At 33.8% G+C, this 14,306-nt stretch overlaps 1 protein-coding gene across 3 annotated transcripts; it reads left to right on the top strand.

Annotated features, from left to right (window-relative positions):
• Window positions 1–4,189: 4,189 nt before the first annotated feature.
• LOC132191711 (uncharacterized) lies at window positions 4,190–11,713 on the top strand. Of its 3 annotated transcripts, none has more exons than XM_059606806.1 (7): window positions 4,190–4,533; window positions 8,161–8,612; window positions 8,728–8,796; window positions 9,542–9,640; window positions 9,993–10,185; window positions 10,374–10,798; window positions 10,957–11,713. In XM_059606806.1, exons 2-7 carry the CDS (start codon window positions 8,205–8,207, stop codon window positions 11,173–11,175), a joined length of 1,413 nt encoding a protein of 470 aa, XP_059462789.1. In that variant the 5' UTR covers window positions 4,190–4,533; window positions 8,161–8,204; the 3' UTR covers window positions 11,176–11,713. The 3 variants fall into 3 exon arrangements, with proteins under 3 accessions (XP_059462789.1, XP_059462802.1, XP_059462796.1); XM_059606819.1 differs by having other exon boundaries at window positions 10,374–10,803; window positions 10,957–11,026; XM_059606813.1 differs by lacking the exon at window positions 8,728–8,796.
• The last annotated feature ends 2,593 nt before the right edge of the window (window positions 11,714–14,306 follow it).

The following is a 14,306-nucleotide window of genomic DNA, read 5'->3' as shown; positions in this document are numbered from 1 at the left end:
TTGGAATAGAATTTATCGGGTGGGACCCGACGGGTAGGGATCGGACGGTCGAGAGTGGGCTATCTGCTTTACTGTTGGATCGTATCTATGGTACAAAGGTTCCAAACAACAAACCTTCTTATCCACTCAGGCATTTTCTTGCCACGTCATATACTTTGCAGAATTGGTCGGCACCAAGACCACGTGTTTGCTTTCTTTTGGATGAGTGAGTTTTCACCACTTCTTTGATTTTGTCTTTTTTTTTTTTCGTGGTACGTACCCCTGCAAATCAATCTTTTATATATATATATATATATATTTGAAACACCAAATTGTGATATTGATAACTTGTAAATATCGTCTACAATTTATTGATTTTTTATAATCTAACCGTCACGCATGTTAGTGTGAGTGCACAGTATCTCACGTTGATGTGAACATGCAGTAACTAAAAAATATTTAAAAAATGTTGAAATAATAACTTTTTGTTATTGTTCACACCAATGTGTGGCACTGTGCACTTACGTTGGCGTGCGTAATATCATCACTCAAAAAATATTATCCACTTATAACCGCAAAAGACGCAATACTTTCAACTAAAATAGAGAAAGCCTAATGTATTAGTTTGACAGCCGGGTGAGGCTAAGGGTCAATTTGGGATTGTAATTTCAATAAGTGTGATCTTAAAAATTTAATATTTAAAAATTATGTTTTTGAAATTGTTACTTTTTAAAATCGTAAAGACGTTTGATAAAATATGTTAAAAATTACTTTTTATTAAATATTTGTTATAATAAATCGTAATTTTGGTTCAAATTCACACTTTTTAAAAATAAGTACTCCTAACCTGTTTATAGAAATCATAGATTTTTTTTTAAAAATTTTTAAATTAAGTACTTTTTAAATGATAATGTCAAATACCTTACATTTTACAATATCTTTTAAAAATATAAATTATTCTTACAAAATCGTAATTTTAAAGGCACCCCAATGCAGGTCCATGCTTGCAAGTGATTTTAGTAATAATTAATAGTTGTAGCTAGGCATCAGTAGGCCCTTTACTCATTTGAACACTTTGGAAACTCACTGGACCATGTTCAATGGGTCTCCGTTTGTAACATCTTAGGCTGTTGTCGTGGCAGACGGCCTAAGCCCACTCACATTTCGTCTTTTTCTTCTTTCTCAAGATTTGGAAGGTGTCTACTATTATCAGACCAAACGGGGTAAAAGGATGCGTGTGGATTCATTTGGGCCTGCAGTTCATTTTGGGTGCTGACCAGCCCAGATGTAGATTGGCTTACCAGTATTATTTTAGCTGCGGTAGAAAGAGTTACACTAAATTGCAAACCACTAAAACCATGTTTGAGATTGTGTTTGATAGCTTTAAAAGTAATTTTAGCATTTAAAAAGTTGTGTCAAACAAAAACTGACACGTTTGGTTAAAAAATTTTAAAAGTACTTATTTGACCTTTTCTTTTATTTTAAAACACAATCTCAAGCATGATCTTAACAATATTATTTTAGCTGCGGCAGAAATAATTACACTAGATTGCAAACCACTAAAAGCATGCATGTTTGGGATTATGTTTGAAAAATAGAGTTTTTAAGTCAAAAATCGCTTTTTGACAAAAGATTCATTTTTTAGCTTTTGACAAAAATGTGTTTTAACCATTTTTATAATAAAAAAAGTCAAAAAAATATTTTTGCAATTTTTTACCAAACATGCAAACTTTTGTTTGACACTACTTTTTAAGGCCTGTAACGTAATCTTAAACATGTTCTAAATCACTATTTTTATTTAAGTTGGCTTAAACTTGTCAGTAGTTTTTTTTAGAACCCACGTTGTCTTGAATTATGACCCTCTCTAGTTCATTTGAATTATAGAATATTCCGTTAGTTATATTTGATTAGTATTTTTGTTCCATCAAAAAGTGAAATAATAAAAATACCTTTCAAATATAACTAATCGTATATTATCTAGTTTATTTGAACTTGAGATGATCCAATTTCCGTTGTCTTCTCGGACAATTGACGTAAATGATAAAAAGAAAGGGGAAGGAAGCAATTTATTCATTAAAACACATAAATGGAGGGTTATTGGGGATACCACTTGCCCGGCCATAGCCAATAATCTTGATTCATAGACTAACCACACACAACATAGGCGGCTAGGCAAAAGTCAACACATGGTAGAGTAGTACAATGAATAAATGGCATTTGACTTGTGGGAAAAAGAATCAAAAGGGGCGGAAGCAATTTATTCATTAAAACACACACAAATTCAAGAACTCTCTTTTTGGAGGGAGAATGGCTTTTTCCAAGCTATTTATTGACTTTGGTATCGAAGACATTCCGCTTCATTAGTGATTTTAGGTCCTCCTTGGTGCTATAAATGATTAATGCAATATATATATATATATATATATATATATAGAGAGAGAGAGAGAGAGACATTGTAGATATCCTCCCAACTCACCTCGACATACCTCTAAATCATTTGTTTTAGGACCGTGATTCTAAGCACGCCACGCTAGCGTGCTTAGCACGTCAAACCATTTTTTTTTTTAAAAAAAAAAAAGTTTTTTAATATTAAAAAAAAAAAAAAATTGTTGGCATGCCGTTCTCTTTTACTTCACCCTTTGTGTTATTGTTTTATAAAATTGAGATATTCAAAGCTTCACCCGACTAAATTTGTAGGACATCATGCAAAACATATCCACTTTAATCAGGTGAAGCTGGAGTTTTCACCGAAGTGACCTACAACACAAGCCAATCCCTTGGGTCAATGAGTAATGTCTTTACCTTTTTATTTTTCTTCCTATGCTAATCACCACACGTTGCTCCACGAGTGGATGCCGTAACGTATGTATGGTTCTTTTCCACCTCAACACACGGGATGGTTGGCGTTGGAGTTGAGCGTTGTCTGTTCGCCTGGTCAATGTCGCGCAATATATTGAGATGACGTGCGTCACATGCGTATACGGCGTATCATGTTAAGAGATTTCGCGGTTCAGCTTTTGGCCTTCTACGCTTCCTCTCCAACCGCTCGTGCATCTATCAAACGCAGCGGGCTTTTCATTGGAGTGCTCCAATGGGTTTCTTTGCTTTTTATTATTGATTGAAATCTAAAGTAGATTAGGGAAAACGATTAATGGCTAAAGTTAATAATGAACCTTTACTTTTTAAAAAGTGATATTAGGATTGGACTGCATAAAAGTGATGCAAGTGAGTACTCTAATCAATGTTACAACCCATTGGGAATGGGAATATGCACAAGCAATCCTTCCCATAATAACTACGTGAATATCGATTAATCTATATTTACTTTTTTAAATTTGACTATTTCTCTACTCTTATGCATTAATATGAAGGTTTTATTTAAGAAATCAACCCATTTACCTGTAAAAAGTTAATCATAACACAACCCTAAGAAATGTAAACAAAAAGTTACATTGGCATGTTTGATAACACCTTTTGGTGAAGTTTCTTTTGCTTCTTTAGCAAAAATACAAAATATTTTGAAACAGCTTTAAACAAAACACGCCTATTGTTCATATTTTTTGCAAATTTAGTATTGAATTTGTGAAATAAATATATTTAATGATGAATTTGTCAATCACTTGTACTGTTGTACAGAAATAAAGATAATGCTAGACATATCAAGAAATTTTTTCCATAATGCTTCTCAAATGATGTGGCATGCATTTTTTTCTTTAAAAAATTCTCATTTTCTCTCTCTTGTTTCCAACTCCTTTCCAAAATAGTGTTTTTCACATCATTTAAGAAGAATTTTGTGAAGAATTTTGAGACACCTTGCGGTCCTAAAAAAATAAACAAAAGATTAATAAAACATTTGGAGTTTTTTTTTTTTTTTTATATGACATCAAAATAATCTTTTTATTTTTATTTTATTTTTAACTAAAAAAACAAAAACACACCCTCCAAAAAAGTGTTATATATTTAAAGAACCCAATTATGTCCAAAGATTTATTCTATACCTTAACGGCCTCACATAAGTATTAAACGACTGTTAAGTATATATATATATATATATATATATATATATAAAAGTGTAGAAAGACAATAAAATTTCCGACTCATTTTATTTCATGGTGCTATAAATTTGAGGTCATCCTTTAAGAATCAATTCTCTCTCTCTCTCTCTCTCTCTCTCTCTCCGTGTCGTATAGTAGACGGTTGGTCAGTTTGAGAGCTTCACCATCAAACCGCCATAGGCCCATAGCCATCATTCTCTTACTCTCTTTCATCCCCAAACCTCCCTACAAGGCTACAACCTCCAATCAATCACCCAAAGCCCAGCCCAGCCCATCCCCGCCCGTTTGTCGACCCGGTTTTTCAAGGAGGCTCAGCCCGTCCGTCGATTCTCTTCATTGCTTGGCGATTCAAACATCCGCTTCTCTTCCATTGGCATATCTTCACCACCATTTTCTCCCTCTGAAACTCCTCGGCGTGTTGAACGAGAAATTAGAGAAGAATTTTGACGGGCCAGTTGTTCGGGTTTGACTTTCCTCGTGCGCCTTCGCTACTTTCCTGGTATCCCTCTCGACCTTTTCTTGGTCTCTCTCGCATATAATTTTATATATTTTTCTAGAGTATATTAAACTTAGATTATGTTTAGCGTATTACTAAAATGGGCTGTAAAGTTGCTCAGCTTTAACAGTGCAATTACTTTTTTATTGTTTCTGTTCAGCCTTTCATGTTGTTTCCTTCGTTACTTTTCTGTGCTTGTCGTTCACATGATTTGACTAGTCGATTATTGTTCACGCCCAATTACTTGAAATGCATGCATGATGCATGACCTAATTTATAAAAGGCACTGAAAAGGTTCACTTTGGCTTATTTGTGCCAAAAATTTAATTTTAGGAAATTTAGCTCACGTCCAGTAGACTTCAAGTGGGGGGGGGTTTGTGTTGCTTTTCTTTATTTATGATCTGTTAGTGGAGGACACATCTTTAAGCTCTTTAATTTGAGTACATGATTGGATTGCCATTTAGCGATTTGAGCTGAAGGATTTTACAAACTGTGCTTAGACATGGGATTCGTTTTATTGTGGTCCAGTCTATTCAAACTATTCTATTAGCGGAATAAAATTTCGATTGCAACCATGATATTATGGTTAACAATTTTTAACATAACGCATAAACTCAATAAAGAATTAGAGAGTTAGAGTTAGAGAGTCTAACTTATTTAATTAAATAAATCGGATTAGGATTAATTTATAGTATTATATCTATACCTCGATACGACTCAAGCTTGACACGTGACATTTAGAGTTATATTTTTTTTATACGACCCGCAAACTTGATATGAACCAAAAAATGAAATTATCAAGTTATGGTTGAGGGGTCTTATTTGTTTAATTAAATGAGTCAAATTAAGATTGACTTATATAGTCTTATATTCCTATCTCGACACGACCTAAACCGAACACGAGAGCACAAATTGTCACTCGTACATATTCTGCCCCTGCTTTGTATTTCAATCCATGATATTATGAAAACCCTTTTGTGGCCGTGAGCGTCCTTAGTTCCTAGTGTTGGTGGCAAGGGGAAATTCAGTTGATTTGATTTTATTTAGTTTTTATAAATTGGTAAAAATGGGTTACTTAATTATGTCATATTAGGAGTACTAGAGGGTTAAATTTGTATTGCAGGCTGCTGGGATCTGACAGAGTAACAGGTGAGATAATCCTAAAGACGATTTAAAAAGAGAAAAAAGTAGTTGTTATCTTACGTGCACCAGTGAGCTAAGGCATAATTAAACTATATTTATGTCATGTGTTAGAATTAGATGGCTCCACCACCTGATGATCACCGACTACAGCTTCCCTATTCCCATGTGGTTTCAATGGAATATATTATATGAGGGCTAAGGTAATACGTGACACGGTGACAGTGTTAGAAAATGACGTGTGAATAATCAATTATACTGATATTAGATGCAAACAATTATTACTAATTTTATATTTTTTCGTAAAATTTATAGTCTTGACTTTTTGTTATATATAGAAAGTTAGAAACGCCTAATATTTATAGTTTAGTCCTGTTGTATTCACAACTTCGCTTTTCGTTATGTCTTGAACTTGAAACTCCAGTCGTATTTACAGCTTAGGGAACCCAAAAAGTCTTATCGTTCACATATCTTCCCTGTGCTGGTGTTTTGAAAGATGAAATTTTGGGAAGACTTTTTAGACATGTTGGTCTGGGTTTGAATCTCTTTAGCCTTTGTACTTTTCACAGGACTCTTAATGTTCCTGGTACTTCTATCTCCCTCTACTCTCTTTGTATTTTTTTTTTTTTCGTATATATGTAAATTCGTGCATTATATTTTACATAAAAAAGACTGAAAAAGTTACAGTTTTTTTACAATGTAATTTCACTTTCTGGTTCTTCCTGTTCAGCTTTTCATTTTGTTATTTTATTACTATTTTCATTGCTAATTGTTCACATGTTTGATTGCACAAATATCTTTCACATCCAGTTACTAGGGGCTCTGAGAAATATGATGAAATTGCCTGTTAACGTTTGAGTTTGTTCCTAAACAATTAATTAATTGTTCTTGGAGATGGGATCCACTTGATCCAGTTCATTTGAAACATCAGTCATTAGTTGTGGAGCAAGAATTTTCTAATTTAGTTGTGATCAGTTGGTTGATATAATATTCAGCTGCACCTTTTGTCTCAAATCTATGAAATTATGAAGACCCATTTGGCCGTAACTATCCCTCCTATTGTGAAGCGGATAATAAAAAGATTTCTGTTTTTAAAATTAGTACAATATTATGCTAATTATTGATTTTTTGCAATTCTTGATGGTTGGATCGGTTTGCAATCTGCCGAGTCTGTTAGATGCAGGGAGATCCAGTTAATGCACATGTTATAGTTGTACAATGTTCCTCGAATAACTAACACTTACCATTATTTACCATTATTTGGCCATTCCTGCTCTTAGAAGGGACTCTAAATTCCTCCTAGTTGGTACAAGTGATTGCTGAGCCTCACTTGGAGTGACTAAATCTTTTTATCTGCTCTTAGTTCTAACAAATTTCCTGGAGCCTTTTCCAATTGTCAGCCTTAGGGTTCTTGTCAAGTGACAGGAAGGTCATTTTTATTCTGTTTCTATGTTACCTATTCTTTTTGTTATTACTTTTATTTAATTTATTTATTGCTTAAATATAACTGTTTTACATAAGAAAATAAAATATCATTCATGGTCTTGGCGAGCTTTAGATCTAATTCAGAAGTCCTGCTGAAAAAGTTTAGCATATTGTCATTTGTTTTCTCTAACCCTGCTTCAGCGCTTAGAAATCAGTATCAGTGGCATAATCTCATGTTACTTTGCTCCCTAGCAGAATAGCAACTTATTTGTGACTTCTATTTGCTTGCAGTGGGTGCTTTATCTATTTTTTTTTTCTTTACTGTGTATTGAAAGAAAACTTTAAATTATGGCAGGTGCTAGAAGATTCTTATGTCTTAACCTTATGGCAATCATGCGCAATAACTTTGTGATGGACCTGATAGAGCAGACAGTTTAGATGTTCCAAATTGTTTTGAAATTAAAATCAAAGACATTATTTATCAAGTCCATGATCTTAATGCATAAGTATTTAGATATTGGTTTGACCAATGCGCATTAGCTCAGATGGTACTTCCTCCCTTTGTAGCAAGGTGGAGGGTGAGGTTGTGGGTTCATGTCCGGCCGAGTGCATGTGAAACTTACCAATAAAAATAAAAAATAAAAAATTTAGATATTGGTCTGAGTGGAGTTGTTTGAGGGAGAAGGTATACTCTATAGTATTCAAAAAATTGAAACGTTTGGACGGTCATATGTAATTACTTTTGTTTTTTTATTTTTTATTTATTTATTTTTTATCTCTGTGATGTCATGACTAGCAGAACTTAGATGCAAAAAGATATGAATGGATTTATTTTTAGTAAATACATTTCAGTTTGACTTTTTGTAGGACGAGCTAAAATGAGTCCCATCAATTGTTCCTATGTGCACATAAATTAGTTTTCTCAAAGGTAGAGTAGTTGGATTTGCTTACAGAAATTAGAAATATAACGATATCATCATTGTCAGCAGCAGCTAGATTATTATTACTTTCATATAATTTTGATCCCTGAATCAACATCCTCATTTATTAATGTGGCTTTTGAAGTTATTCCAAGAGGTATCGAGCCTTGAAGTTCTGGTGGGGAAGTCATGGATCATGGAACTACTGACTCTGAACCCAGACGAAGTGGATCATTTAGTCACACGGGAAGTGCCAGTTCTTCATGTAGAAGGCGCTCTATAAGTTTTTCAGCAGCTGTACCCTTTCATATAGATGATGAAATTGAAAGTGAGACTGTTTCGGAGGCAGGAGATATTGGGGATCGGGCTCTTCAGAGCAACAGGCACAGCGAGGATGCTAGCCTGTGCTTTTCTATTGATCATGCATCACAGAATGGAGTAGCTGCTCCCCCTTCCCTGGATACTCTGTTGCACCCTTATGGATATTGGTCTCGTGATCCAGCATTGAATACAATCTCTCCAGTGTCTCCGTTGCCAGAGGAAACTATATCTCCCCTTTCCGTGGATGCAATGGTGTTCTCTAAAGACAAAAAGCAAGTGAGCCTTCAGTTAATAGTTTCTCATTTAGTTGTCATTGTTAACAGAAATTCCTTAACTTATGTAGTTTGTTTGTTGACAAACAATGAAAACATATTCATTTTTTTATATGCAGGAAGAGTTGCCAAAGTTATGGGATTATGTTTTATGTCTCATTCATTTAGCTGTTTTTGGGATTCTTGGGGTAATATGCCATCCTTATCTCTATCAGTCATAAGAATTGCCTTTTTTTTTTTAAATTTTTTTTTTTTTTTTTATGTGATATAGAGATATATATTCTCATCCATTTTAGTTTTGATTTTTATTTAGGTTTTAAACTGCAATACACTTGTAGTTTGTAATGCCATTGAGCTACCTTTTTTTTTTTTTTTTTTTTTTTTGTACAAGTGTGGTATTTTGTACTCTTTCTAGAGTAATTCTCATGGGGATTCTTGTTTGTGTTGCCCAATAATATATGTTTAGAAACTACATTCTTTAACCTAATGTTTCAAGAGCAAAGGATATAATATCTCACAACAAAATAGGAAGTTTCCTAAGAGCATCTTGTCAATAAGTTATCAAAGATTGACAAACCCAGATGAAGAGCATAGGACAGGAGTTTTGAGCAACCCAACCTGGCAACCTCATGGAAATAACAGTTTTCTTGATCATTTAAAGAAGTCCGAAGTTCCTTAGAAAATAAAACTTAATTTTTGACAATAGTTGGAGAGGCTCAACTTCATGTCATATAACATTGAGGTATTACCCCTCTATTTTGTATCAAATATTTGGAACCAACATTATCATAGATTTTTTTTTGCTTGGGCTGCTTGGAACTTCTGTCTTCTCTGGATTCTAGAATTTTCACTTCTACATTTCATTAATTGTAAATTTCCAGTTAATAGATGTACTTAGCGAGATTCTAATATGTAACATGCCACAATGTGCAGGTTTTAACAAGGTATTTACTGCAAAAATTGTTCGGCCCTGGAGTTGTTGGCTTGACAAACAATGAAAACATTCTGTACCTTGACCTTCCTTCTAATATGGTCTCTCTCTCTCTCTCTCTCTCTCTCTCAGATGCATGTGCACACAATTTATGGATGAGGTTATGAGAGTGTTTAAGCGAGTTTTTTCTAGCTCTGAATAAACACCTCAACCTATCACTGGAATGTATTATAGTGGCCTGTCACAATTCAGAAATTAGAACTTCGTAGCGATGCCTTTGCTCTGGTAAAGGCTGCGTGATAGAACTTCCGTACTTGATGTTGGGGTTAAGAGCTTTGAGATTCCCATCTTTTTTGCCTTCCTCTCCCTCTTTTATATATGTATATATATGTCTCCATTAAAGACTTCAATTAGAAGATCTTCTCATTCAAATTGGTTTATGCACTTTTCTAGGTTGGTTCTTTCTTGATGGGATGGTGGGGTGTCGTTTTCAAAGCAGACATATCCCGCATTTCAGACTATCTAGCGATCGGATTGACGACTGGTTATTTAGGTAGTCTTACAACTTTCAGTGGTTGGAATCAGAAAATGCTTGAGCTTAGTGTTGATGGCCACTGGGTGTTTACTGTGCTTGGTTTTCTTTTAGGTAAGAACAATATTACAATAGATGTACGGATTGTTTGGTTCATTAGACGCGTAACAGATTTGATTTTAATTGCTTCAGGCAGGTCTCCTGCTTGAGCCTATTCAAAAACTTAACAACGAACAGTCTCCAGCCTGCCTCTGTGCACTTAAAGAGCAAGATGATCTTTTAACCCTTACAATTCTTCGCAGGCTTGTTTCTTGCGGCCTATTCCGTTATTGTTGGTGTTGAAACGGCCAAGGGTTTTAAGTGGCTTCTAACAAGACAAAACGGAAGTTCGGGAAGTGGCATCCGTAGCTCTAGCAGCAACTGGAGGGTTGATAGCAGCAGGCGTCACTTGGCAGTCATGGTGGTGTTGATTTTAATGCTAGTCTTGTTATGGGGTTTAAGTGGAGAGCTATTGAAGGAACAGTTTAGCAGTGGCGGCAGTGGTGCTCAACTATGGTTGGCTTGCATTGTTGGACCTCCAGGTGTGTGGATCAGGTGGTTCTTAGCCCGACTCAACGGGCGTGGGTTAGGAAGGTCCGGATTGTTTAAATGGGTACCGATTGGGACTCTAATCGCCAATGTGTCCGCAGCTTGTATCATGGCAGCACTGTCTACTGTGAAGAAAGCGGTAAGGTGTTGCACCTTTTTCTCACTTTCTAGTGTCTAACACAAGTTCAAACATGACAGAGGTTTTGATGAGGTCAATTTACATGTCTCAATGTCCGTTTTTTATACAAACATGCCTTGAATAGATGATGAGCAAAATCTTGGTTTATTTTGGTATAGGTGAATACCCAGACTTGTGATACTGTAGCCTCTGGCATACAACTTGGATTCTTGGGCTGTCTGAGTACTGTTTCTACCTTCATTGCCGAGTTCAATGCAATGAGAGAAAGCACGCACCCTTGGAGGGCATATGCATATGCCTTGATTACCATTTGCAGCTCTTTCGGCTTGGGGACACTGATATACTCTGTACCTGTTTGGACAAAGGGATATGGGTAGCATGCCTTTTTTGGACAAACCATCATTTATGCCTTGAAATCTACTTGACCAGATTGCTGAGTTGGAGTAGGACACAGTTTCACTCAATCTTATTATCTGGCTAACAAGCTGTTTATGATAGTTCAGTGGTAGAGCCATCTTGCACATGCGATGCCAGTCCAAGAAATGAAAAAAGATGTCTTGCGCAACTGTAGTGGCAGTGCGATGGTGGAGCTGATGTGATTTTGAAAGTGCCTGCCATTGCGGCTCACAAAAAATGTGCAGCTGCGGTTTTTTATTTTTATTTTTTTAGCTGCATGTGTCTTATTAATGTTCTGGTAGGGTTAAGTTAAGCTATGATTCAATCAGACTTTTAGGAGTGCGGCAATAAAAGTTGTAAGCTATGTTAGGGAGAGAGTTATAGCCTATCATTGGCGTCTATGGTAGAGTTAGTCGGGGGATTGGAAGGCGACTGGTTTACTCTATTGAAAATGTTAGTGGTTCAGATTTGTGCCGATATAAATGCTTTGAAGAGATGAAAATAAGCTTTGGCTTTGTAGATTTTCGAATAAGTCAACCTTTTAAACTGCGGCTTGCATTACCCCAAATATTGCCTTTAATGTAGCCCTCTTGTTTTTGTACACGGAGAAAAAGAGGAATAAAAGCTTTCCACCTCTTAAAAGTTGGAGACACCAAAACCAAAAATCAACTTGATAATTAAACAAATCTCCTAAAAAACAAACTTTATAATCAAATCCCGACCGGTGTCAAGTCATAACACATTCTTTAGTGGAATATTTCAAAATATAGATCCAATATTTGAAAGGTCAAGTTCATTTGAATGGTCAAATATTAAAGTTTTTAGTTTAATATGCTATTACTATAAATAAAGAAGTATACGTAGTTATTCAGTTTTCTGGTTTGGTTGTATTTTCTTTATAATGTAAGCTATTCTTCGAAACTGAAAAATAGGTAGGGTTCTATTTGCTAACATTTTTTTATTATCCCTTTTTTAAAATATATATATAACACAAAACAAAAAACAGTCAAAACTATTTTTATTTTTATCTCACATCCAAAAAATATTAAACAAAAAATAAAAAATACACTCTAAAAAGTATTAGGAAAAATACACATACTCCCCTCAAACTACCACCCTATTGTTAACGTCTCTCTCAAACTATCAATTGCATTAATGTTCCGAATAAAAAATAAATAAAAAATAAAAACGAAGAAGAAAAATAAATTGTATTAATGTCCCTTATGAACTTTGACTCTACTTTGTATAGCCTTTTTGGTCCACTATGATTTCAATATCCGAACATGGGTTAAAATAAAGTTTGATCTTTGTGCTTTCTCTGCCTTACTGCCCAAATGGTGTCTTGTCTGTTATTATACAACTACCTCATAAGTTGGTTAGAAACTAAGTTAAAATGAATATTCTTTGTTGATAACTTGATACGCATATTGTTCATTGGGAAGCTACAATCAACTTTGTTAATAGTATTTTCGATTGTTTTAGTTATCTAGAGTCAAATTCTGTTAAAAAATTGTTTTTATTCTCCCATTGATTTTACTTTAATATGACATGAAGTAATTTGTAATTTAGGCCAACTACATTGACTAATTATTTATTTATTCAAAAAACAAAATTTATTTATTCGCCCATTGGTTTTTTTTGTATTTTTCACTATTTTTTTGGTATTTTTTTTACAATTATTTTATTATTTTATTTGTTAAAAGAATAAAAATATTATAAAAATCTAAAAAAATAAGTGATATTTTTGATACATTTTGATAGTTTAGAGAATTACTTTAGGACTTTTTAAACATTAAAAAGTTAAGTTACAAATGAGAGTTTTTTATATTTTTCCTAAAAAGAAAAGATTGAGAGATATGTCGCAGTTGGCCGGGCACGTGAGCTTTATTAGCTGCCTATCTCAGTAAGGTCAAGTTGGTATCCTTATCAAAACATGTCACCGAATCTGAATTAAGCAATCTCTTGTTTGCGTCCTAATTATGAAAAATTTCAGTGCAACTTCTATTTAAAAGTTATTTATTTTTTGTTTATCCCTATATAAAAAAAAAAATGGACAAATTCATTATTAAATATGTAAACTTATATACAGGTAATACAAATGTAATGGTAAATTTACAAATGAATGTATAAGAAATGAATGTTAACACTTCTTAATCTAAAAAAAGGTGGTAAAACATCTTAAAAATTAGGAAATTTTATAGATAAATTACTAAATCAAACATGCGAAAACAGATGTTGCCTATATTTATTTATTTTTAATTCATTTTTAACGGCCTAAGTTTATCGAAAAAGTACAATAAATCATTTTGCTGGTTTTCTCTCCAAAATTGTGCCAACATGATATTAAAATAAGATAAATGATATAATTTATTATATTTTTAACTATTTTCATAGTGAATGGATGAATCCATTATTAAATTTGTATGAGAGTCTACATGAGTCTGCAAATTTAATAGTTGATATATTAAATTTGTAAGATGAGAGAAAAAAAAAAATTAAACAAATATTGACATAAATTATTTATTTCAAATAATTGAGAATTTATATAAGACCTATTTATTCAAGAAAATTTTGAATGGTTAGGCAATAAATAGATTATATAGGAGACCTCTTATAGGCTCTTACATTAATTATCTAAATTCGTAATAATTCAAAAACCTAATAATCCCTCTAGTTTGCCTAATCGATTGAGGCAGGCAAGCCAGTCGAGGAAAACATCAAGGAAGACATTTATTTATTTTTTTTAATTTATTCAAATAAAGGAAGCCGGTTACAAGAAATCAAACAACAACATAGGAGTGGCACCCAACGACAAAACTCAAGCAGAACATGTAAAACAAAAATAGATACAAAACCAAATAGTAGACAATAATTTTGTTCATAATCCCATAGAAATTATAAACAAACTGGACTTTTTCAAAACAAATGACAAAAGAACTTGGTAGAAAGTCTCTACCATAAAGGCAACGATCACCATCAAGTAATTTTTATTTTTTGCACAAAAAATATTGCAGACAATCGAGTTGGAGCCGTCAAAAGACGACAAGAAGCAATAAAAATTTCCTCCTCGAGGCAGGCTATTAAGTGCATTCAATTCAATCCCATCACCCTT

Source organism: Corylus avellana, chromosome ca1 (genome assembly GCF_901000735.1).
Source record: "Corylus avellana chromosome ca1, CavTom2PMs-1.0".
NCBI lineage: Eukaryota > Viridiplantae > Streptophyta > Magnoliopsida > Fagales > Betulaceae > Corylus > Corylus avellana.
This window is presented reverse-complemented; position numbering and strand designations above follow the sequence as displayed.